Source organism: Myotis myotis, unplaced genomic scaffold (genome assembly GCF_014108235.1).
Source record: "Myotis myotis isolate mMyoMyo1 unplaced genomic scaffold, mMyoMyo1.p scaffold_m19_p_5, whole genome shotgun sequence".
NCBI classification, from domain to species: Eukaryota; Metazoa; Chordata; class Mammalia; order Chiroptera; family Vespertilionidae; genus Myotis; species Myotis myotis.
Window position 1 is genome coordinate 53942106 of NW_023416357.1, and position 22988 is coordinate 53965093.

Consider the following 22988-nt stretch of genomic DNA (forward strand, 5'->3'; position numbering starts at 1 on the left):
CACAGGTCGGCTGCCTCCTGCTTGCCCTGTACTGGGGACTGAGCCAGCAACCTGGGCATGTGCCCGTGGCCAAAATCGAACTCGGGACTCTTCAATCCACAGGCCAATGCTCTATCCACTGAGCCAAACCAGCTAGGGCCAAACTAAGGGATTTTAAAGTAACACAGCACAAAAAGTTAACTGATTTCAGAATCCACACTGTAATTAAACTTTAAGAAACTATCACTTGTTAAAGTTCTAGTGAAAAGGACATTAAAACACCCTTTCTTTTCCAACTACATGTCTGATGAGGTTGGATTTTGTTCACTTCAACCAAAACAACATCCCATAACAAACTGAATGCAGAAGTAGATCTGTGAATTCAGCCAGACATTAAAGAGATTGCAAAAACGTAAAACAATGTCACCCTTCCATTACAATTTTTGTTTTGGAAAAAAAATATTGTGGGTTTTTTTTAAATGCTACTTACATTTCCATGTAATGGCTTTATTATTTCTTTTTGAAATAATAAATTTAAATTTATAATATAATAACTATAAGTAGATATAGTTATATACATTAAAACTCCTTGAGGTCATCCATAATTTTTAAATGCAAAGGACTTGTGAAACCAAATATTTGAGAACTGTTGAGTTAGATAAATGAGAAAGCCCAGAAAGAGTTTACCAGGTAAATTCAATCAAAACAATGAGCATGGGACAGAAGGCAACACAAAAGGCCTAGGAAGAGGGCTCCTTTTACAAACAACCCCCTCTCAAACTCTTCCGGATTCTAATCTCTGAATATTAGTGGAGAGAGTTCACCATTGCTAAATTGCCCCTTGGAATTTTTAAGGGTAGGTATGAATATGTGCTAGAAAATAAAAAAATTTGATATTTTTAAAATTATAGAGGAATAAATTATGTGATTATATAAAAAACTTGCATTTTAAAATTGAAAAAAATTTGGTGAGCTGAAGTCTAAAAAAGCAAAGAAAATGGGTAAAGAATGTCATGACAATGAAGCACAAAATAATATTCACTGAAATTAGTAAAAATTAAGACCTCATCAGGATAATGCGCCTCAAAAAGATCTTCCATCAATCCTAAATTTAAATCAGGTAAACTCTAGCTCTGGCTCAGTTGGTTGAAGCATCGTCCTGTACAACAAAAGGTTTCCCGTTTGATTCCTGGTCAGGACAGATACCTAGGTTTCGGGTTAGATCCCGGGTGGGGGTGAGTATGAGAGGCAACTTATCAATGCTTCTCTAAAAATCAATGGAGACATATCCAAACATATCCTCGGGTGAGGATTAAAGAAAACACACACACAACTTAAATCAGGTAAGTATTAAACTGCTGCATTAGCTGTGCTCCCCAATGGGAAAATGGACAGTAAATTCAGCACCGCTGCTAAATGCTAAAACAAACTCTTACACCTAATGGCCAGAGTGAGGGAAGAGGAGAGCTTAGCAAAAAAATAATGAAAGTGACAGGAAAAAAACCTATCAGATTAACCAATTAGAAAACAGTGATTATGTGCTCTAAGTAGAGCAAAGAAGAAGCCTCTTCTTGGAAATAAGAAGGCTTTTCCTAGAAGCATGATATAAAAGAAAGAGCTCTAAATTTAGATTCCTAAGACCTAGCTTCTGGTTCAAGTCACATGTTTCCTGAGTTATGTGGACAAGTTAAATCACCTCTTTAGTCCTAATGTAAGATAAATGAAGTTAATTTAAATCTTTTGCTTTAAAATTCAACTGTGATTCACAGTAACAAACACATTTTATGTCCAAGACCTGAAGCCACACATAGCTGAAACAAAAATGCAAGCTAATAGTCACCAAATTGATAGGGCTGTGACCTGCCATTTGAAAAGCATTGAATTGATTGGTCTCTACAATTGCTTATTAAAAACAATAATGGGGTAGGGGAGCCAGATGCACAAAACTATAATATCTTGATCTTTTTAACCACAGAGGTATCTTTGTTAAGAAAGAAAATAGAAATTCAAGTTCAGGCTATGGATGTTAACATTACTCAGCTGTTTAAGAATTTAAACAGCTGAATTTAGAAATTTAGACTCATTTGTGTTTAATCATGTAATATCAAAGAATCAGTTGCTTAGCTACTGTTTGCATGTTTCAACTGTTCCTTGGAAGACATCTTTTGATTCCTTTAACAGTTCTTGGGCTAAAAAATAAAAAGTATTATAAAGTACTAGTGACCAGGTGCACAGATTTGTGCACATTGCAAGGAAATTAATTACAAGGTGACTGGCAGGGTGGGACTGGGCGAGACAGGCCAGACATACCCTGGAGCCAACCTCCCACAGTCCATCCCCGGCTGGCCACACCTGGGGTGGCACTGTGGCTCGAAAGGTGTCTGCAGAGTGAGTGGGCTCCTTCTGGAAGGTGGGGTCCCTTGGCCTGGCCTGGCCTGCGGGGAATGGGCTGAAACTGGCTCTCCGACAACCCCCGAGGGGTCCCGGAGTGTGAGAGGGCACTTTGCAAAGTTGCTGTCATACAGGGTATGGAACGCAAAAGCAAGTGTGCAGTAAACCAAATTCAGGCCGACAGTGCCCCAGCAACAACATAACCCATGCCCGAAGGTGGAAGCATGTGGCCCCATGAGGAACCGGGCTCCCTCCTCTCTGGTTTTGGGGTGCATCACCTGAGAACCACTGCTGCCAAATCACTGCAGCTCCACAGCTCCTGTGTTGAGAGTCTTCTCCCTGGTGGTCAGTGCCTGTCATAGCTACCAGTCGGATGGACACTTAGTATATTAGTCTTTTATATAGAGAGATTATATAGAGAGAGGTAAGAAGTTTTTCATCTGAGGATATGTGCCTCAAATGATAAGGTCAATGTGTGGCAGCAGGGATTGTACTTTCCTTAGGGGAGGTTGGGACAGGCTGTAAACATCAAGAGTTGAAATTTAAAAACACTTCTAAATGACAGCTTGTGACAACTGTTATTTTTACTAATAACTAACATTATGCCAAGTGCTGGGGTGACACAGCTCTCCTTTAACGTGATGTTAGCTCCAGCATTGCTCCTGGGCCTGGCTGAAGAAGCAGTTTGAGATTCTACTTCTCCTCCTCCCCTGCCTTCCTTCCTCCTCTGCTTCAGATTGTCAGACCTGCATTGAGGCCTGAAAGCAATTTCTTCCCACTCTTGCTCCCTTTGCCTTTATCTTTCATAGGCTCTTTCCCCAAAAAACCTCTTGCATATCTAAGCCTCTCTTGGCATCTGCTTCTTTGATAATTTGAGCAAATAAAGTGCTTAGAAGTCCAGCCGCCATATTAAACTTTATTCATCATTATTTCATTTAATCTCCACAAAAGCCCTATAAAGACATTATTACTATTCCCATTTTACAAATAAGGAAAGAGTAGAAAAGTACCTTTCCCGGTGTCCCCAGTGTTTCACAACTAGTGATAGAACTGGAATTAGAACTCAAGTCTGTTTGACTTCACAACTGGAGCCACAGACCTTACTTTAAAGCAATTCAACTTTATTAAACAACAAAAAACATGAGATCGATCTCTAGTTTTTCTGATGCCGCTGTGCTTTCACACATTATCACATTTAATCCTAATAAATTCATAAAGTTAATTTTATCATTTTACAAATGAACAAATTGGGGCTCAAAGAACTTAAGTAACTTCTTCAAGATCATATTATATAAGTTCATGAGTTTGAGCTCATGCTCATGTGGTCTCTGAATTCAGCTGTTCCACATTATGCTCTTTTGCCTAATAAAAATTACAATGGTCTGTCTTTTTCTTTTTAGTTTTAGATAATTTTCATGAGAAATTTACTCAGCAAAAAATCCGCAATGGATTTAAACAACTATATATGTTTGTTCTTAATTTCTGGGGGTGGGGTATGAGTAAGCACAAATATTATAGGCACGATTCTAGCACTGAGAATATCTCCTGAGCTGCCTCTCCCCTTGTTTCCCTGTATTTTAATCAAAGTTTGAGGGGCTATAGCAGGAGCATCATTTCAAACACCTGTCTGCAATAACATATCAACAATGACAGCTGGGAGGCAGTGTTCTTTTCCCACTTCCAATTTAATTATGCTGATTTTTTTGCCTTTGCCTCCTGACTCAACTGCGGTCTTTGAGTTCACCACTCAAACACTTCCCTTAACCAGTTGTCACCTGAGAAGGTGAGTCAGCAGTCTGCAGAATCATTACTTCTAATGACAAAACCCTGTTTCCCAGCCTATGAAAAGACACAGCCTAGCAAGAGCCTGCATTATGCCTGGCAGACGGATGCTGAGCAGCCTGGAAAGAATTCCACAGTATTCGAATGCTGGAAAGAGGGTGGGATTTTTGTGTTTTCTTGTTTTGTTTTCTGTAGATAAGGCATCACAAAGTCATGGAACAGAAAAGGGTGATCCTGGAGGAGCAGGGCACAGGAAGGGGAGGCAGATCTAAGTCTAACCCCACCATAGGGGATCCTAGAGTTACTCCTGGGAAGGAAGAGCCTACGGGTCCTCTATCCAGTTCACCCCGTGACTTTCAGTGGGAAATTGCGGCTCAGAGAGGAGCAAGTGGTTGCTTAGAGTCACAGACATCAGCAAGGTGCAGGAGACATGGAGAAGACAGCAAGAAGAGGTGAGAAGACCTCAGACCATGAGAGAGACTCAGAACCCCACTGCCACCACAGCTGGGTCCCAGTGCCCAGCCTCCACCCTGCGGACTATATGCTCGTGGACCAGTCCCAGTGTGAGTCCACATCCCCTCAGGGTGGAGGCCCAGAAACAGGGGGACAAATGGCCCTCAGAGGCACCTCCTACCTTTGGGCCAGCTAAGCAGAGTTCACTGGAAAGAGGCAGATGTTCCCCAGCCAAGAATGGACACAGTGTGGTAAGTGGGCAAGTGAAGACCTGGGGCTGGAGTGGAACTATGGGCAAGTTTTCATTTCTTTCTTTTTCTTTTGGCTTATCTGTATATTCTTGTATTTCTGTAACAAATGGGTGTTATTTCTACAAGAAAGAAATTAAATACCAAGCCCAGCCTCCCACACTATCCTGGTTATACCCATAAATCATTGCTTATTATAAGAAGCCTAATATGTTGAACCTGACCACACTGCTATCCAGAGCTTGCCCTGAACTCAGCTTTTTTACCTCTACTATTAGCCTTCACCCATTCTACTTATCTGAAGTGAATTAGTCACTATTCTCTTTTCTGACACCTTTTCATCCTCTAATGGAATTCTTCCATCTTGTCCCTTTACCGAAATCCTCACCATTACCTTCATCATTATGTCTTTCCTCATTTGTCCTCCTGGAAGCAAAATTTTTTGTCTGTGTTGCCAACATGTTTTGTGTTCAATGCTCATATGTAAATTGTTGCTCATAATACCTATTTGTGTATATAACAAGAGGAAAAATTTGTCACCTTTGGCTAATTTATAAAGCATTTTTATATCCACCAATCTTCTTTTATGCTCACAAGATTAGGGGGAAAAAGAATCAATATTTACTTAATGGCAACTGTGTGTCAGACAGTGTGTTTGAGGTTTTATGTGTATCATTTCACTTAACCCTCACAGCAGTTTCATAGGTCTGTTTTACATATGAAAACATAGGCTCACAAGTTCATTGATTTACTGGGGTCTTACTGGCAAAAAGCATGGCTGAGGATTGTGTGTGTGTGTGTGTGTGTGTGTGTTTTAATATTTTGGTCTTGTTCTTTCTATTACAAGAACATAACTGTACATCTACCAATGTTGGAGACACCAATAAGTACAGATAAAACTCCACTCATGTTTTCTAGCACACTAGAATTGCTGTATTCAGTTAATATGTGGTAGCCAACTAAAGTCAGAGGATTTTAGAGCTAGGAGAGACCTGATAGATCATCTAAGCCAACCCCTGTATGTTATAGATGAGAAATACGATCTTCAGAGAAATAAAATTTCCTGTGTATACATGTGCCTAGTTAGTAGAGGAGCCAGGATTAAAACCCAATTGGAGGCAGTATAGTAAAGTGGTGAATACTATGGCCTTTAGAGTCAGCATTGTTCCAAATCACAGGTCTGATACTTCAAGATTGTGTATAACCTATAATGATTTACAGATCTTATCTTTGTTTCAGTTATTCAGTCTGTAGGAGGAGGATAATAAAACCCTATAGTGCTGTGAGGATTCAATGTAACACTGAATAGCAGAAAGTAAGCAATATTAATATTAGGTATTCTCTTATAGCCTATCTCACTGTCCAATCTTCTTTACAGGATACCACCATTGCCTTTTTTAGATGACTGACGTGGACATATTTCGAGGGCAAAGTGAGTAATAATAAATATGCATTTATTTATGTGGTAACTCCCTTTTAAAAAACACACTTAAAGATAAAAACAAGAACAGCACATTTGAAAATGGAATTGATCATTCAATAAGTGTTTATTGAACACCTACTTACTTTATGTCGGGCACAGTGCTAGATGCTGGGTGTGAGATAATGAAAAAACTGATATCTCAACCTTCATAAGCACTGAAATGTGGTTAAAAACAAAGTATCACTGCCCTGGCCAGGTAGCTTAGTTGGTTAGAGCATGGTCCTGATATGCCAAGGTTGCAGGTTCAATCCCTGGTCAGGGCATTAAGAAGCAACCAATAAATGCATAAATAAAGTGGAACAACAAGTCGATGTTTTTCTTTTTCACTCTCTCTTCTTTGTGTCTCTTTAAAATCAATTAAAAAAACATCACTGAGATCTACCTATGGGGCATGCAAAGCAAATATCTTTCATATAGTTAATACAATATAATAAAGTACACATCACAATGAGACTATACACACACACACACTCACACACTGAGTGGCTAGATTATTATGACCACCTGACGTTTGTAGGCAAATTAGCTATAATTTTGCACTGAAGTTGCTAGAGGGCCAGACCATTATAAATAGGGAAGCACGTTGTTTACCACGACAGAAGTGACTTTTTTTCTGAAGATATGTGTAAACAATGCAATTTAACAGCCTTTGAACGTGGGAGATATATGTGTGTGTGTGTGTGTGTGTGTGTGTGTGTGTGTGTGTATATAGAGAGAGAGAAAGACTTTCAATAAAACAAGATACTCTTTAGAATTAAGTTCTGTTATTTCTAGTATTGGTCATTTCAACTATATTTTAGTGAATTCCCTGACAATTAGGTTATTTCTATTTCTCTACATTAAATAGAATATTGGAATGGGTATGTTTAATTAAGCATATTCCCTTAAAATACGTGATAATCACCATCTGTCTGAAGGTTATATGAGCAGGAGAGAACAGTTTTGCTAATAACCACCAAATAGCAGTTCTTGACAGGGCAGTACAAAGTTTAATTTCATGAATTTTTGATCATTCTCTTTCTCCATATACACACATGCATAAGTGTGTATGTATGTAAATATGTATAAAAAGCTGCCTAAAGAGATAGCTGATACTCTGGACGTAGAATCACAAATATACTGATAATCTCTTGGATTGCTTATATTTGTTTGAATTAGGATAATAAAACTGGCCAAGGATCAACACAGAAACCAGATTACTCATATAATCTGATTAGCCATAATACCCTATGTTAATCTCTAAAGTCCCTAAAACATTCCTTACTCCTTACAACGTTAACATAAAAAGTTAACTTCTTAATTCCCTGGCACAAGAATTTGATACACTATCTGTCCAATTTTACCCGAGAGTGAGGATGACTGTCGTTATTATGAGAGGAAGTAGAGAGCACCGTACAAGAGCCCAAGTGTAGAGTCGGGCAGTCTGGGTCCAAACGTCAAGTGCCATTTAACTGTGTGATTTGTGGGGATGTCTGAGTCTCAGTAACACATCTTTGAGTTTCAATATAAAATGTTTGCAAAACAGGGATATGATTTTTCTTGTAGAACTGTAGCAAGTTTAAATAAAATAATGAAAGTATGGTGTCTGGCAGACAATAGCTGTTTGTGGTTAGTATTAGTGACTGGCTATATTAACTTGACAGGAGATACCACAAATCAAGAGTAATGATTTACAAAATCACTGCCTGTCTAAACACATGTTGCTATATGGACACATGTAACGTCCATTAAATTATTACAATCCTTTCACAATGGGAAACATAAAGGGAAAACACAAGATCTGATAAAAAATGGCAAAACTGAGATGAAAGGAGATTATAAGAATTTGGTGAACTAGTATTAAGATTAGAAGGTCCATGTGCTGTTCAAAACATGGTGCATTGCTTTCAAAAAAGTAACAAGGCACTTGCTGATGCATCAGAGGCCTTCAATTGGACATATTTATTGCATTTTTCTTTATGGTAAAGTTATCCCAGGAACTTGTTTTGTAATTGGCTGTTTTAGGGAAAAAAAAAAATCAGCTGGCTTTTCTGGAGGGAAAAAAAAAGTAATTTACATATAAAGTGGTGAGTGAAAACTGCTTACCTCAGGAAACTGCATTACTCAAGAAAGACAAGAGTCGCCAAGGTTTACTACATCATGTTTTGTTTTAAATCGTCGGCTGAATGAGAGCACCTTGCCTCTTTACAACTTTTCTGGCTACCCCGGACCTCCATCTAAAATTCTCCTGATTGAGGAAGCCTGGAGCGGTGAGCCAGGACACCTTCCAAGAGAGTGCACGTGTTTCCTGATCACTGGTGTTTCCAAAAAGTAAAGCATGCATTTAAAAGCCCACGGTTTACACTTTAAGCTTGTTCTCTACCTCATGAGCTCATAGCAGCCAGGAAAATAAAGACCATTCTCACCTAATTCAAAACAGCTGCGAGGATGTTGAATTCTAGATCAGGCACAACCCTCACACCCCACTTCCAAATTGTTTGTAAAAGGTGTCCAGGACTGCCTGCTTTTCAGACACTGCAACCCAGGGCAACGGAAACGGTATTCAGGAAAAGTATCATAAAAATCAGCTCTGGAGAAACCCTGCCAACAACGGGAGAGTAAGAGCACTCTTTGATCATTAGTAGAGACACTCGGCAGTAAACCGAGTTGCGGTACACGGGGTCGTCACCCTTGCTGAGGGACTTTTGGAGACGGGAGGTCAATTTCCAACTTGGGGCTGGATACTGCAAGTGGAGAAGCGGGTAAGCCGCGCTCCCAGGGCCTTCTCTAGCAGTATAGAGGGCTAAACACCACAGCGATGGATGGATGGATGGGGACTCCTGGTGCAACCCTCGCCCGCTTGCTCCTTGGTCCAGCCAAGATGCCGTACGTTGCCCTGACCGGAAATACCAGGCCCAGGAGGCAACGCGTAAAAATCACTTACCATTATCCCACCTCCAGCGCGGATCTAGCAGGAGCCAGGCCAGCCCACCTGACAACGGCTGGATAGCGTCACTGACAACCAACCGGAAGTGATCCAATAGCTTCCGGGACCACGGAGCGCGCGGCGGGAAATTATTTCCCAGAGCCCGGATTAGCGGAGCAGCCAGTGCTGCGGCGGCAGTCGGCAGTCTTCTCCCCTGTCACCCCTGCTACCGCCTGAAGGAAGCCAGACACTCCGGCCTGGAAGGTAAAGGGCCTCCACTCGGAAGATACAGTGTACCCTGACTCCGTGGGGATGCTTCCTCTGTGCCCCCGAAGTTTACCGTTCTCAGTTGAGACGCTAGGAAGGGGCGGGGGTGCGCGGCGCCTAGGCTCCCGCGTGGGTGCGCGGTAGCGGCAGACCCCGCCCTGCCCCGCCGGCGCCGGGGAGGCGATGGCCCCGAGCCCCTCTCTGCTGTTTGGGGGGCCGAGCGTTTTCCCCGCCCCTGTTTGCGCCGCTCAGCAGCTCGGTCTCCAGCCAGCCGGGCGCTAGGCCACCGGCGTCTCTCGTTTCCATAGAACCGACTGGGACGCTTCTCCCAGAACCCCAGCTTCTTGGCCGCTTTCTGTATTTTCACGTCACAGCAGGTGGCGGGGATCTCCCAGGCCCACCTCCCTGTGACGGGGGAAATGGTGTCATTCTTTTCTTCCTAGGAGAATTTTTAAACATGTTCAAATGGTAGTGCAGCAACTACGATACGTCTGCAACGATCACACACACACACAGGCACAGGCACACGCGCATTTCCCTGAAGGTGGGAGGGTCCGTGTTCCTGTGGGTTATAATATTTTAGCGACCTAAAAGGCTGGGAACCAGACTTAACGGTAATTCTGGGGTTTCTTCCACTCCCAACGCCTCTGATTAAATAGTGGCAAAAAAAGCTGGCCTGTCGCAGGTACTCCATATCAGAATTGGACCCAGAAATTAGATGGAGCTTGATGTTGGAAGCTCTTTATTTTTAAACAAATGACTATCCTATATCAACAAAATAAAAAGAAAATTTTACCATGGAAACCGTAGGAATTAAAATTAAAGCAGTACTTACTTAAGTGTACGAATGACGCACTGCGCCTTGTGAACTTTTTCGTTTGTTAGTACGTTATGCCTCAGTCACTAGAAGTATCTTTTGATAGGCAAGATGTTCCCATTTTAGAAAAAGTTTAACCTGTATTGCAGTTGTTCAGTACATAATTGAGAGTTTGGGGTAGACTTTTATAAGGGGAATTTGATCGTGTCTTCTAAGTTAACCCAAGGGTTAATATACATTGTAAATGTATACTTGAATGTATAAATTTTTCAACTACTTGAATGTATAAATTTCTATTGTAAAGACAGTCTTCAATAATGCAAATAAGCCCCACTTAGAGCTGTTCTCTAAATCCACAGTTTCTCTTATGTACTTAAGTTCATTTATATGTTTGAATATTTTCCTGCTTCCCTAAAGCAGAAAACATAAATCATGTGGAAGTCTTTGAAAAGGTGGTCAAATGTGGGTACTTTTCATAATCAAAATTCAAAACTCTGAAGATTTCATAATAGTTATCCACAGTTTTTACTAATGTCTAAAAACATTAGGTTTTAGAAAAGCAAATATATGGCTTCATTAATTAGACAGTATTTTCTTGATTATTCTAAGATAGTCTTTTCACTATTTAAAGAAAAAAATTTAAAAATAAAATCAACAATTCCATAGATCTTCCGAATAATAAAAGCTAAAGATAGTGAAGAATCATATTTTTCAAAAATATAACTAAAGTGGAATATTTACTATTGTGATTGACTCTCCTTAAATATGCTATAAAATACACTATATACTGTTTCTTACCTTTGAAGGACATCTTGCTGCTTAAAAGTAAAAAATCCCTAAAACTTTTAGGTTCACATAGTTTTTACTTTATATCAAAATTATTTGAAATAACAATACACTTTTTCAAAGTTAGCAATTGTACTTTATCATTGAGTAATAGTTAAAATTTTTTTTTTTTTACGAAGAAGAAAAGCCCATATGAATTAGTCTGGTGATTAATACCAAGTCTATTTTGAGAGAAATAATGAAAACTTTATTTTTTTATTAAAAAATGTCACTCTTGACTTTCTAGAAATGCTTTGAAATTTTAGATATTAGTGTTATTTTTCTGAAATTATTTTATATTATAAATATTTTCAGTGATATTATCTAAATGTCTCCCCACCCTCATAGTAGATTCCTTTTCATGCAATGTATTTTTCTCTTGCATTAACTGAAAATAGATTGCTTTGTAAAATTATATTGTAGTTAAAAGTATTAGACAAAATTCTGATAATTAGTGATGTTGTAGAAAGGCATACAGCTTTTGCAGAAACAGATTTAGGCTTTTGAATCTTGTTTTCACCATTGACTAGCTGTGTGGCCTTGAGCTAGTTTCTTAATGTCTCAGGTTCTCCAATATCCTTAATTTGTATATGGAGGGTAAACAGCACTTGCATTGTTGAGAAGGAAATGAACTAAAATATATGAAGTGCCTAGATCACAGCTCAATTGAAATCCAGCTTGTTCAACCTTAGACCTTATGCTCCTACTAAGTAATACAAAGTTCTTAGTATACTGAAGCAGGTGTGACTTTCACCCCCCTGCCCCCATGACTAACCAATATCTACTGTCCACTCATTATTTTTACCCTGTCATACCTCTTGTTTTCCTTAAGGGCCCCTTTATCCCTAAAGCTAGCATCTCCAGATCTGTCTGTTTTTTGTACAGTACTGGATATATCTCCATAAATCCTCTTAGCTGCTTAATTCTTCCTCACTACAGTTACTGTGCTGCTGCTTCTCCACTTCCTTCCTGTACTGTCAAATATACCATCTAAGAGCCTGGTCATGACTGTTTCTTTACTTAATAATGTCATTGAAGTTAGAACATCCCACAAGTCTTGCCACTGGAGACCTTAGTAAAATAAATTTATATTTGTATATTCTAGTACACACACACATCCCATACCTTTGAAGGATGTGGCAGGAAACAGACGCTACATCTTTAAAAAAATAAAAAAGAAAATCCAAAGGCCACCAGAATGTAATTCAGCCAAAGCCAAAAGAACACAAAATTCCTAAACTCCACGTGATGTTATAGCATTCAGAGCCAAATAGTATTTGACTCATACAGTGTGAGTATTGGGATTTATGTCTACCTTTTGCAATATTGGTTAAAACAGAGATCCAACACTTTACTGACCCTATTTAATTTTAGAACTTTTTTTACTTTCCCAGCTAAATTTCTTACGTAACAGAAGTCATGAAAATCTTCCAAACTTGAATTCAAAGTAACAATATTGGTTGTATTCCTAGAGGGGAGTATAAAAGTTATTTTCCTTAGGTTTTAAAATAAAAAAAAAGTAGATTTAAAATTAAAATAGTTCACTTGAATAACAAACATTAAGAAACTACTTGTTTGCCCTAAAACATTAGAGCCTTAAAACCATGAAGAATATTCAGTGGCATGGAAAAAGTGATCACGATATAATTTTATATAAAAAGGTACAGAACTGTATAATATTTAATTTTCATGATATATATCTTTTCATACACAAGTCAAAATCCTTTCCTTTTCCCCATATATTAACAGTGGTATTACAGGGTGAAGGAATTTAGAAGTGATTTGAAACTTTCTATATACTTTGTAGTATTTTTCAAATTTTCTATAATAAGCATGTGTTAATAGACAAATCGATAAAACTTATTTTGAGGAAAAATTTTAGTTCTTAGATGCAAATTTATAAATTAAACTTTTTTAAAAATCCCTTTGTTATCTTAATAGCATACAACTTATAAGATACATTATATTCTCAAAGTTGTATGATACACCATGGCTGCTCATAAAATAAATTATAATGCAGATTAGGAAAAGTTTCTCCTTATTTTTCTACCATAGACCTCTTGAAAGCATCTCTCTAACCCTTCTCTTTTTTTTTGTAACATTTTCCTCTTTAACCCAACTGTTGCATCCTGCACTTTCCTCTCCCTCCTGGACCATATCTTTATATTCATATCTGTATTCCTACCTCTACTTTTCTCCGTGTTCACTTTTCAACATTTTATGGCTGTGTGTCATATTTTTAAAGTGTGCTCTAGCTATGTGTCATAAAGAATTATAGGACATAAAAGCTAGTGCATAATGTTCTTAATTACGATGAATGCTATAGGTTTATTTGCATTTCTGACTGGCACCAACTGCAAAGGAATTTCAGGCATCAGGGATAGGCCCATGTGGGAGATATTTTGGGAAAGTCCATACCACAGAGACAGTTGCTTGCTCTGCATAAATGCCAGCTCTGCTCTCAATCATTATCTCCTTAGTTTGTGTATTAAATGGTTCAAGGTAAGTGACCAGATTTTTAAAATTACTATAATATTTTACAAAATTGCTACAGAGCATTTTCTTTAAGAATCTAGTATATAATTTTTATTTTTTGACAGTAAGAATAACATTTAATTGTTAAGTAAGTGCTCGTTTTGGTTTTTCTCTTTTACTGTGTAATCTCGAAGGACCACCTCCTGTAAGTTCTAGAAAAGTATATAATTTCCCCAGAAATGCCACTGATACAATTGCATTGCAGTATATTTATTTTCTTTCTTGTGTTGGAAGTCTTCTAGAAGTTAGCTCTTGATCCTCCATACCCCATAACACATCTTCTACAAAAAACTTGACCCTACTTTTAAGATCTTGGAATTATTTGGGTCATTGATAGTTATTATACTAGTTTTGTATAGTGCTCTCTTTGGGTTTATTACATATTAGATTAGACTATTGTTTATTGTTTTCTTAATCCTGCAGGGTCATAGGAAGAACCACTAAACCACTAATTTTATAAATACAAAAATCTGTCCATATATTTATATATGTCTATGTCTAATATATATAGATAACAATTTTCTCATGAAACTGTATGAATTAGATCTATGACCTAGGTCCTGGGTTATTAGTCTGTCATGTGATATGATATTAAGAATTGCTGAATATATTGTAAATGCTTTTGCTTCAAATAGATCATTTTATTATAGGAAGCTATTAGATTAGGTTAATGGAATTTGTTTTTTTAATCTGTACTACTTACTGTGTGCCATCACTGGGATTTAAAATTTTGTGAAAGTTTAGCAAATAGCCCAGTTTTTCTGATAAACTTGTGAGTAAATGTATATTCTGATTATTATTTTTTAATTTTCATATTTTCATAATGTTTGAATCAGGACATTCTATTCTTCCCCCTGTGTTTCTTCCATTTCCTCTTTGCTCGATTAATTTCATTTTCATGTTTAATTGTTTTTCAGAGGAAACTAGTTGCTTTACAAAGCCTTTCCTGATTTCTATTAAGCACAGGTGGTCCTGTTCTTATTTTACTGTGAACTATTTGACAGAAAATGTTAAATATATAAATTGGGTATATCCCATTATAAAGACAATATAATTTAAGATGAAAACTGTATTATACACTGACTCTAGTAAGTCTTAATAACTTAATCATTTTTGCATTAAACCAAAATATGTTAAAATGTCACCTCGTTAATGATAAACATTCAAATTATATAATAGCTATTAATTTGATCTAGAAGAGGAACATAATATGATCGATTGCTTTTCTCACAGGTTTATAGAACATACATTTAAATCTCAGGAATCAGAAGGATAAAATTTAAAGGACAACGTTAAATAAAATTGTTTGAGTTGTAACATTACAGTGATTTTCTTATTGCTTTCTGTATATGCTAATTATTTAACACTGGTTTCTCTACACCAGATTTTAGGTTTTTAAACTTCCCTTCTTTGACAACATTTCTTGAAATAGCTTCCTAAGTAGCTATTTAAACTCTGGAATACATAAATAAAATACATGTAGTAGGTAAAATTTGTATGGTTAAAACACATATTTCTCTGATAAAATGACTTTCAAGAACTCTAAAAACACTTAGATTTGCCTTTTCCCTTGAATACCAAGGTGATATTCACAGATGAATTTCACTTGTCTGGTATTTCTGAAAGGGCCTATCATTTTCTAAAGGAAATTTGCTTAAATGATTTGTTTAAATAATAACTCTCTAGAATTAATGAAAGCATTTCTCCCTAGTTATGATCATATGCCTTGTAACCCACATGTGGCTTTATTGTATGTGTGCCAATATCTGTTCTGCATCAGACTAAATCATTATTATTTCTTAAAAATAGCATGTTTGTAAAGTTTTTATGTACTACCAGTCTATATTACTGGGTATTATTACTCAAGAGCTGTGTTATTTATAACCCATGAAAATGGTTTAAAAAATTGGATGATTAACACAATTGGATGATTCTTTAAGAAGCTATATACATTTTATTTACTGATGATAGTATTTTGTGTGTATGATTATTTCATAAGACACCAGGCCTCATTATGTACACTTTCTGATTTTGTACTGACCAGATCCTTGTAACTTTTTTAAAATTTTGTTTCAGTGAAAAACTTTATCCTTAACCCCTAGAGTGCCGGGGAGCGCTATCGTGCTCCTCCTGCAGTGTCACTATTAGATGCTAGTAGCTCACTCTTTATTGACAGATGGCACCTAAGTGCAGATTACTTATGATGCCGAATGTTTGTAGTTCTAAAATTGACCACTGGCATTTTTCTGCCTAATTTTTTACAGGTACTACGATTTTATGAAGTTTACTTAGATTTTGTAGCCCTAAAGCTTCGAAATGGTGTCCAGTTCTAAGTCTGCTTTTATTAGTGATGATGATATTGCTAAATATGTCAGTTCTTGCTGTGAAGATGACGATTTTGTGGAAGATATTGGAGAAGGGTGTCCCTCTATTTTAATATATGTTTTGTTCAAAATTTTTTTCTACTAGTATTTTAATAATACAATCAGCAAACAATATATGTCAAAAATGAAAACAAACGTAGTAAAGGTTTCCTTAAGTTTTTAATATGTAACTTCATTTACTTGCGATTCATAATTTTTTTCCTAAACTGTTGTAAAATCAGCAAAAATGCCTTGGCAATTTTAGCATAGTTCCTAGGATATTGGTTGGCACTCAAAGGGATAAAGACACTTTCTATTCTGTATCTTGAATTTTAGGATATTAGAGGGTTAATACATTACACCCTTTTTTTCTCTTTTGGAATCAATAGAGAAATATGAAAGTCAGGTATATTGAGGTCAAAGTATCAGCTTTTTTTATTGAATAAAAATTATTTTGGAGGAGGTGACTTTGATATACAACTGCAGTGTGATTCTTAGTATATAACATCGGAATTGATTTACCCACCCAGGCAGCCAGTACAGGCCACTACTGGCAGCTCCTTAGGACATGTCAGAAAGCATTAATAGGAACGTCATTGCAAATATACAGATATGCTGAGCAAAGCATATCCAGTTAGTTCTTTCAAGTAATTTCTCCTCTCTAAGCCAGAGAGTGATGAAGGGTAGAGAAAAACCAGAAGTGTTCTTACTCTCACTGAAGTTTTTCCTCTTAGAAACTTTAAGCAAGGGAAATGAAGCATTGGTCACTTTTAACCCTGGGTAATGCTTTATTTGTTTATAGTTATACTTTCTTTCAAATATTACTGTATGTGGTCCATATATATTTAAAATAAACATGTATATATTTTAGTCTTTGAAAATAGACTTTCTATAGAGGACATTTTTTACTTCACCAGTTGTCTGTTACTAGTCCTGGATTCAAACAGTGCTAATTTTTGAGGTTTACTTTTTAAAAAGAATTTCAAATGTAAGATTATTTTTAATTGCCTTGAAAGAAGGCAAATACTATTGCTTTGTCAATGACATTAAATACTAATATAGAGCTTTGTGGCAAAATTGATAAGAGAAATGGGAAGTTACCCCAATTGCTCTAACCCCTACTTTCCTCATCCTATATAATAAAAGCCTAATATGCAAATTGTCCCCTCGGGCAATCGTTTAACCGGGAGTTTGGCCCGGAGACCAGGAGCTCGACTGCTTGCTATGATGTGTGCTGACCACTAGGAGGTGGCGCAGAACATGGCGAGTGTTGGCAACCCAGCGCTGGCAGTGGGCAGCAGTGGAGGCACTGCTGGCCCTGATGGGTCCCAACAAGAGCAGGACCGTGGTGGGATGGTGGAGCAGGTGAGCGGGCGGCACCAGGCCAAGGTGGGTGCAAGTGGGCGCTCAATCGCCCCGCCGATCACCCCGCAGACAGTGACCAGAGGGGGGGGTGGGGCTGCTGCCTGGCTCCCAGACGCTGAGGGAGCCGGGCCCTGACTGATCACCCCAGAGACGGTGACCAGCGGCGGGGGGTGGGGCCGCCACGCAGCTCCCAGGCGCTGAGGGAGCCGGGCATTGACTGATCACCCCAGAGACAGTGACCAGCAGCGGGAGGTGGGGCCGCCATGTGGCTCCCAGGCGCTGAGGGAGCCGGGGGGTGGGGGGCAGCCCCGATAGATCGCCCCGCAAATGGGATGCTGGAGCAGGTGAGGGGACAGCACCAGGCCAAGGCGGGTGCCAGCACGGCTGTGGCACTGCAAGGCTTGGGGAGCAAGCTGGGGGTGCGAGCTGGGACCCAATCTCTGCAGGCCACCCTGAGGGACCCCACCTATGCACGAATTTGTGCACCTGGCCTCTAGTCAGTAATAAGAAACTAAATTTTCTCTAAGGAGCTACTTCTTAAGTTGTAACTTCATGTAAACAAAAAATTGTATTATAATTGGAAACATGCGTTTTCTTGTCTAATAAATGTGCCACCTCAGCTACAACTTGCTTCGTGAACTGCATTTAAATATGGATTAAGGTCCCTATCAAAACAAATTTGAAAACCATGTGTTTTTTTAGGTCTGTTTTGTAGGTAATGAGTTAAATGTAGTTTGGGAATGGGATCCAGGCTTCTTACTTATACCTACCATACTAAATTATTTGGTGTAAAGGCTGTGGGACCATGAGTTTTTATCAGTTTCTCCAATAACTTATACATATTCTTTAATACCTGTCCACAGACTTTAAAAATCAGTATAAAAACTGATTAAGTTTCATTGTCAATGAGTGTACTTCACAAGCTCTTAGCAAAAACAGTGCTTTTAAAATGAAGATAATATTATGCTAATATTTATATAACATAATTAATATGTAATTGTATATATTTCTGAAGAATTACATTCATTTAATTGTATCTTAGTGGAAAGTAATACAAACTTTCAGTGTTCAAATCAGACAAAAAATCTCATTTTACTTAAGGTCACATTTTGAGAAGATTAACTTTTAAAACTAATTTCTATTTACATAAGCAATTTTAATATTGGTATTTATAATTAAGTCTTATGTGTTTAATTCATTATATGTCTGATCTAATGGTTTCAGCATTTATTTTTAGCACTCATAAATAAGGAAAAATAATAAAGTCAACCTGGTGAATAATATCTCTTAACATGTTATCTTCTTTATGTGTATGTGTTAGATGGAAGATGGTGCCCCAAAGCATATCATTCAGATGACAGGATTTAAAATGGAAGAAAAGGAAGCTCTAGGAAAATTGCTTTTAACACTAGATTGTACTTTTATTAAGAGTGAGGTGAGTACGGAAACTTTACTTACCAAATGTAACATAACTAAAATTAAAGTACGGACCTAAAAATGATAAAATGCCCCCATAATAGTGTAAGAATAAGAAGAATGTGTTATGTAGGAAATATTACCTTAGTAACATTTTTTTTTTCATGTGGATTTTTTGTTCCAGAAATATAAAAATTGTACACATCTTATAGCTGAACGCCTATGTAAGAGTGAAAAGTTTTTAGCGGCTTGTGCAGCAGGTAAGTTAACGGCCTTCCATCCATCTTTGAAAAAAAAATCTTCATGTTAAAGAAAAAGTACCTTAGTCACTAGGAAGATGGTATGTTTATGTTGGCATTTTTCTGAAAATACTTATATTTGATATACTTTTTGTTGTATTTTTCTGAGTAAAACTTTGCAATACATGAGAAATGTATTTAAATAGGCAGAAATATTTCCTTCAACAAATATTTTCATGTAAATACTTTATATAAGAAAAAGTATTTTAAGTGAAAGTTTTGGCACAAAATTAAAAAAAAATACCTGTTGAAATCTCAGCTGTTGTCAACCAAGTTTCTTTTCTTTGATCTATCATTGGAAATAGTTAATGTTTTTGTTCAACTGCTCCCTCCCCTCTCATCCATTCTATGAAGCAATGATCATGCTATTTTATTTTTCGAAGATTTTTAAATTCTCTCTTTGTCACCATTGATGTTTCTTTTATAGTTTTCTATGATTGATTTGGCTTCTCAAAAGTCTGCTGGTTGCAAAAAGAAATATGTATTTAACTCAGGTGAATTTACCATTTTTAGAGTAACTTATTATAAAAACACTTGGATTCATTACTAACTCCACAAATGAAAACATACATTGTCCCTGCTGTTTAAAAACATCATTGATGCCCAAATAAAGCAACTATAGAATGTTTGTAGATACCCTGACCTAATGGTTTTTACTTCAGTACCCTGAAAAATTCTCCAACTCAATAAATTTGTTTTACAAAGCATAAGAATGCCATAAACATTATGGGAAAAGTTTTTAGCATAAGAGGAAGAATATAAATCTAACCCAAAATAGGGTTTAATAATAATAATTATAGTTTAAGTAATACCACATTTTATTTTATTAAGCCTTATATCTATATTTTATTTATTAACAATTATAATTATAGGAAAGATTACATACAATGTTCAGTCATGTTGTAGGCCTCTCATAAAAAAATTTAGGAAACACAACATCATTCAAAGATGATGTTGGTAAATAGTTTGAGTCTCATGTTGAATAAGGTTAATTTTTTTTCAATTATAGTTCATATACAACATTATATTTTGGAGAAATGTCTATTCAGGTCCTCAGCTCATTTTTTAATTGGATTGTGTTGAATTGTATGAGTTCTTTATATATTGTGGGTATTAACCCCTTATTGAATATATCATTTACAAATATCTTCTCTGATTTAGTAAGTTGCCTTTTTGTTTTGTGGATATATGAAAAAAAATGAAATTAGGCCACTTTCTTACACCATACACAAAAATAAACTAAACATGGATTAAAGACTTAAATATAAAACCCGGAACCATAAAACTCCTAGAAGAAAACATAGGCAATAAAATATTTGTCTTAGCATATTTTTTTGGATATATCTCGTAAGGCAAAGATGATAAACACAAAAATAAACAAATGGGACTGCATCATTTATTGAAGATAATCTCTTTACCCCAATAGATATTCCTTTTTTTTAAAAAATATATTTTATTGATTTTTTACAGAGAGGAAGGGAGAGGGATAGAGAGTTAGAAACATCGATCAGCTGCCTCCTGCACACCCCCTCCTGGGGATGTGCCTGCAACCAAGGTACATGCCCTTGACTGGAATCGAACCTGGGACCCTTCAGTCCGCAGGTCGACGCTTTATCCACTGAGCCAAACCAGTCAGGGCTCCCAATGGATATTCTTTTTTTTTTTTTTTTTTTTTTTTTAAATATATGTATTGATTTTTTACAGAGAGGAAGGGAGAGGGATAGAGAGTTAGAAACATCGATGAGAGAGAAACATCGATCAGCTGCCTCATGCACACTCCCCACTGGGGATGTGACCGCAACCAAGGTACGTGCCCTTGACCGGAATCGAACCTGGGACCCTTGAGTCCGCAGGCCGACACTCTATCCACTGAGCCAAACCGGTTAGGGCCCAATGGATATTCTTGACTCCTTTATTATAAATTAGTTTATCCTATAGCTATGGGTTTCTTTCTGGGCTCTCTTTTATGTTACATTGATCTATATGTCTGTTTTTACTTTAGTACCCCGCCGTTTTGATTGTTATAGCCTTGTAATATACTTTTTTTCTTTTTCAAGATTGCTTTGTCTATTCAGGGTCTTTTGTGGTTCCAAATAAATTTTAGGATCATTTGTTGTAGTTCTGTGTAAAATGACATTGCTATTTTGATAGGGATTGCATTGAAAATGTAGATGGCTTTGGGTAGTGTGGACATTTTAGCAGTGCTCATTCTTTCTGTCCATAAGCACAGTATATGCTTCCATTTATTTGTGTCTTTAGTTTTCAGAAAGATTAAATCCTATTTGATATTTGGTTTTTATTGTTTACCACTTATCAGAACAAAATTCTTATTGACAGCTTATTTACTTTTTAGGAAAGTGGGTACTAACTAAGGACTACATAATTCATAGTGCCAAAAGTGGTAGATGGCTTGATGAAACAATTTACGAATGGGGATATAAAATTGAAAAGAATTCCCATTACTCACCTCAAATGCAATCTGCACCTAAAAGATGGCGTGAAGAACTGAAACGCACTGGTGCTCCTGGAGCCTTTCACAGATGGAAAGTTGTCCTCCTTGTTAGAGCTGATAAGCGAAGTGATTCTCTTGTAAGGTAAGATAAGACCTTATGAAAGCTAAAGCAGTTAATGAGAAAACAGTTTTGGTTTGTTTGAATACCTTTCTCCATTTCTTTGCTATTATTAGTTTAGTTTAAATGAGCCATGTGGTTTCCTCTTTGATTTCCTACTTAAGCCATTCTAACATTTAAGTATATCTATCTAATGGAACAAAATGTATTTTATAGTATTACTTTAAATTATTTTTGTCGTCTTTATTTTACTTTCCATGTCATTTTTTCTGTGAGTCAAACAAATTTTTTAAGTTTTAAAGCAGTTTTTAATTTTTGCAGATGAAATATTATGTTATCACAGAGGCTTTGTTCTGGGTTTATGTAGTGCATTTTTCATGGTTAATACTGTTTCTATCATTTCATTTTTTTAAATCTTTTATATCATTTTTTTAAAAGGCTTCTTATTGGGTAAACTAATTATAAGATTGCCATGACTTTTGGTGGAGGGGAGTTGGAAAGACTTTTTTTGTCACCTTTACTGAAGTGTAATTTATAGATAGTAACATCCACACATTTTAAGTGTTCATTTTGATGAGTTTGGGCAAAGTTATACATCAATGTTAACCCACTACATTCTGATCTGTAACATTAACATTACAACATTTTGTTGTGTCCTTGTACATTTAATTCTGTTCCACCAATACCAGATAACCAGTGGTTTCTTTTGTCACTGTAGATTAGATTTGTTATTTTCCTTTAGTGATTTATGTAAATGGGATCATATTGTATATACGCATTTGATTTTGAGATTTATGTACTTTGTGTGAATCAGCACTTTATTTTTTGTTGCTGAGTGGTATTCTCCTCTGTGGATATATCACAACCCATTTATTTATTCAACCACTGATGGACTTTTGTGGCATTTTTTGTTTGTTTTTTTTCTAATGTGATTAAAGCTGCTATGAACATTGAGTACAAGTCTTCAGGTAGACGAGTCTTCATTCCTCTTGGGTAAATACCTAGGAATGAAATTGCTGGCTCAAATGGCCATTGTGCACTTAACATTATTTGAAAATGCCAAACCATTTTCTAAAGTAGTTGTACCATTTTACAAACTCATTAGCATCGTATGAGGGTTCAGTTGCTTTGCAGTTACCTTGGCGTTGAAAATCAGTTGACCGTATTTGTGTGGTCTATTTCTGGACTTCTTATTCTGTTCTATTGATAACTGTCTCTACCTATATTAACAGCACACTGTTTTAATTACTGTAGCTTTATAATGAGTCTTTAAATCAGGTAGTATGAATC

General features: G+C 36.8%; 2 protein-coding genes across 3 annotated transcripts in view; one reads left to right on the plus strand and one right to left on the minus strand.

The window, feature by feature from the left end:
- Window positions 1-9355, minus strand: part of KIAA0825 (KIAA0825 ortholog) — a 64917-nt gene extending 55562 nt beyond the window's left edge. Inside the window, exon 1 of the mRNA XM_036310098.1 lies at window positions 9260-9355. The gene's annotated coding sequence lies outside the window, so the exon portion shown is untranslated. The remainder of the gene's footprint in view (window positions 1-9259) is intronic.
- Window positions 9356-9371: 16 nt separating this feature from the next.
- Window positions 9372-22988, plus strand: part of SLF1 (SMC5-SMC6 complex localization factor 1) — a 70738-nt gene continuing 57121 nt past the window's right edge. For both annotated transcript variants that reach the window (XM_036310096.1, XM_036310097.1), the window contains exons 1-4: window positions 9372-9505; window positions 18735-18848; window positions 19014-19089; window positions 21482-21722. In XM_036310096.1, coding sequence (XP_036165989.1) covers window positions 18735-18848; window positions 19014-19089; window positions 21482-21722 — 431 coding nt within the window. In that variant the 5' untranslated portion in view covers window positions 9372-9505. The remainder of the gene's footprint in view (window positions 9506-18734; window positions 18849-19013; window positions 19090-21481; window positions 21723-22988) is intronic.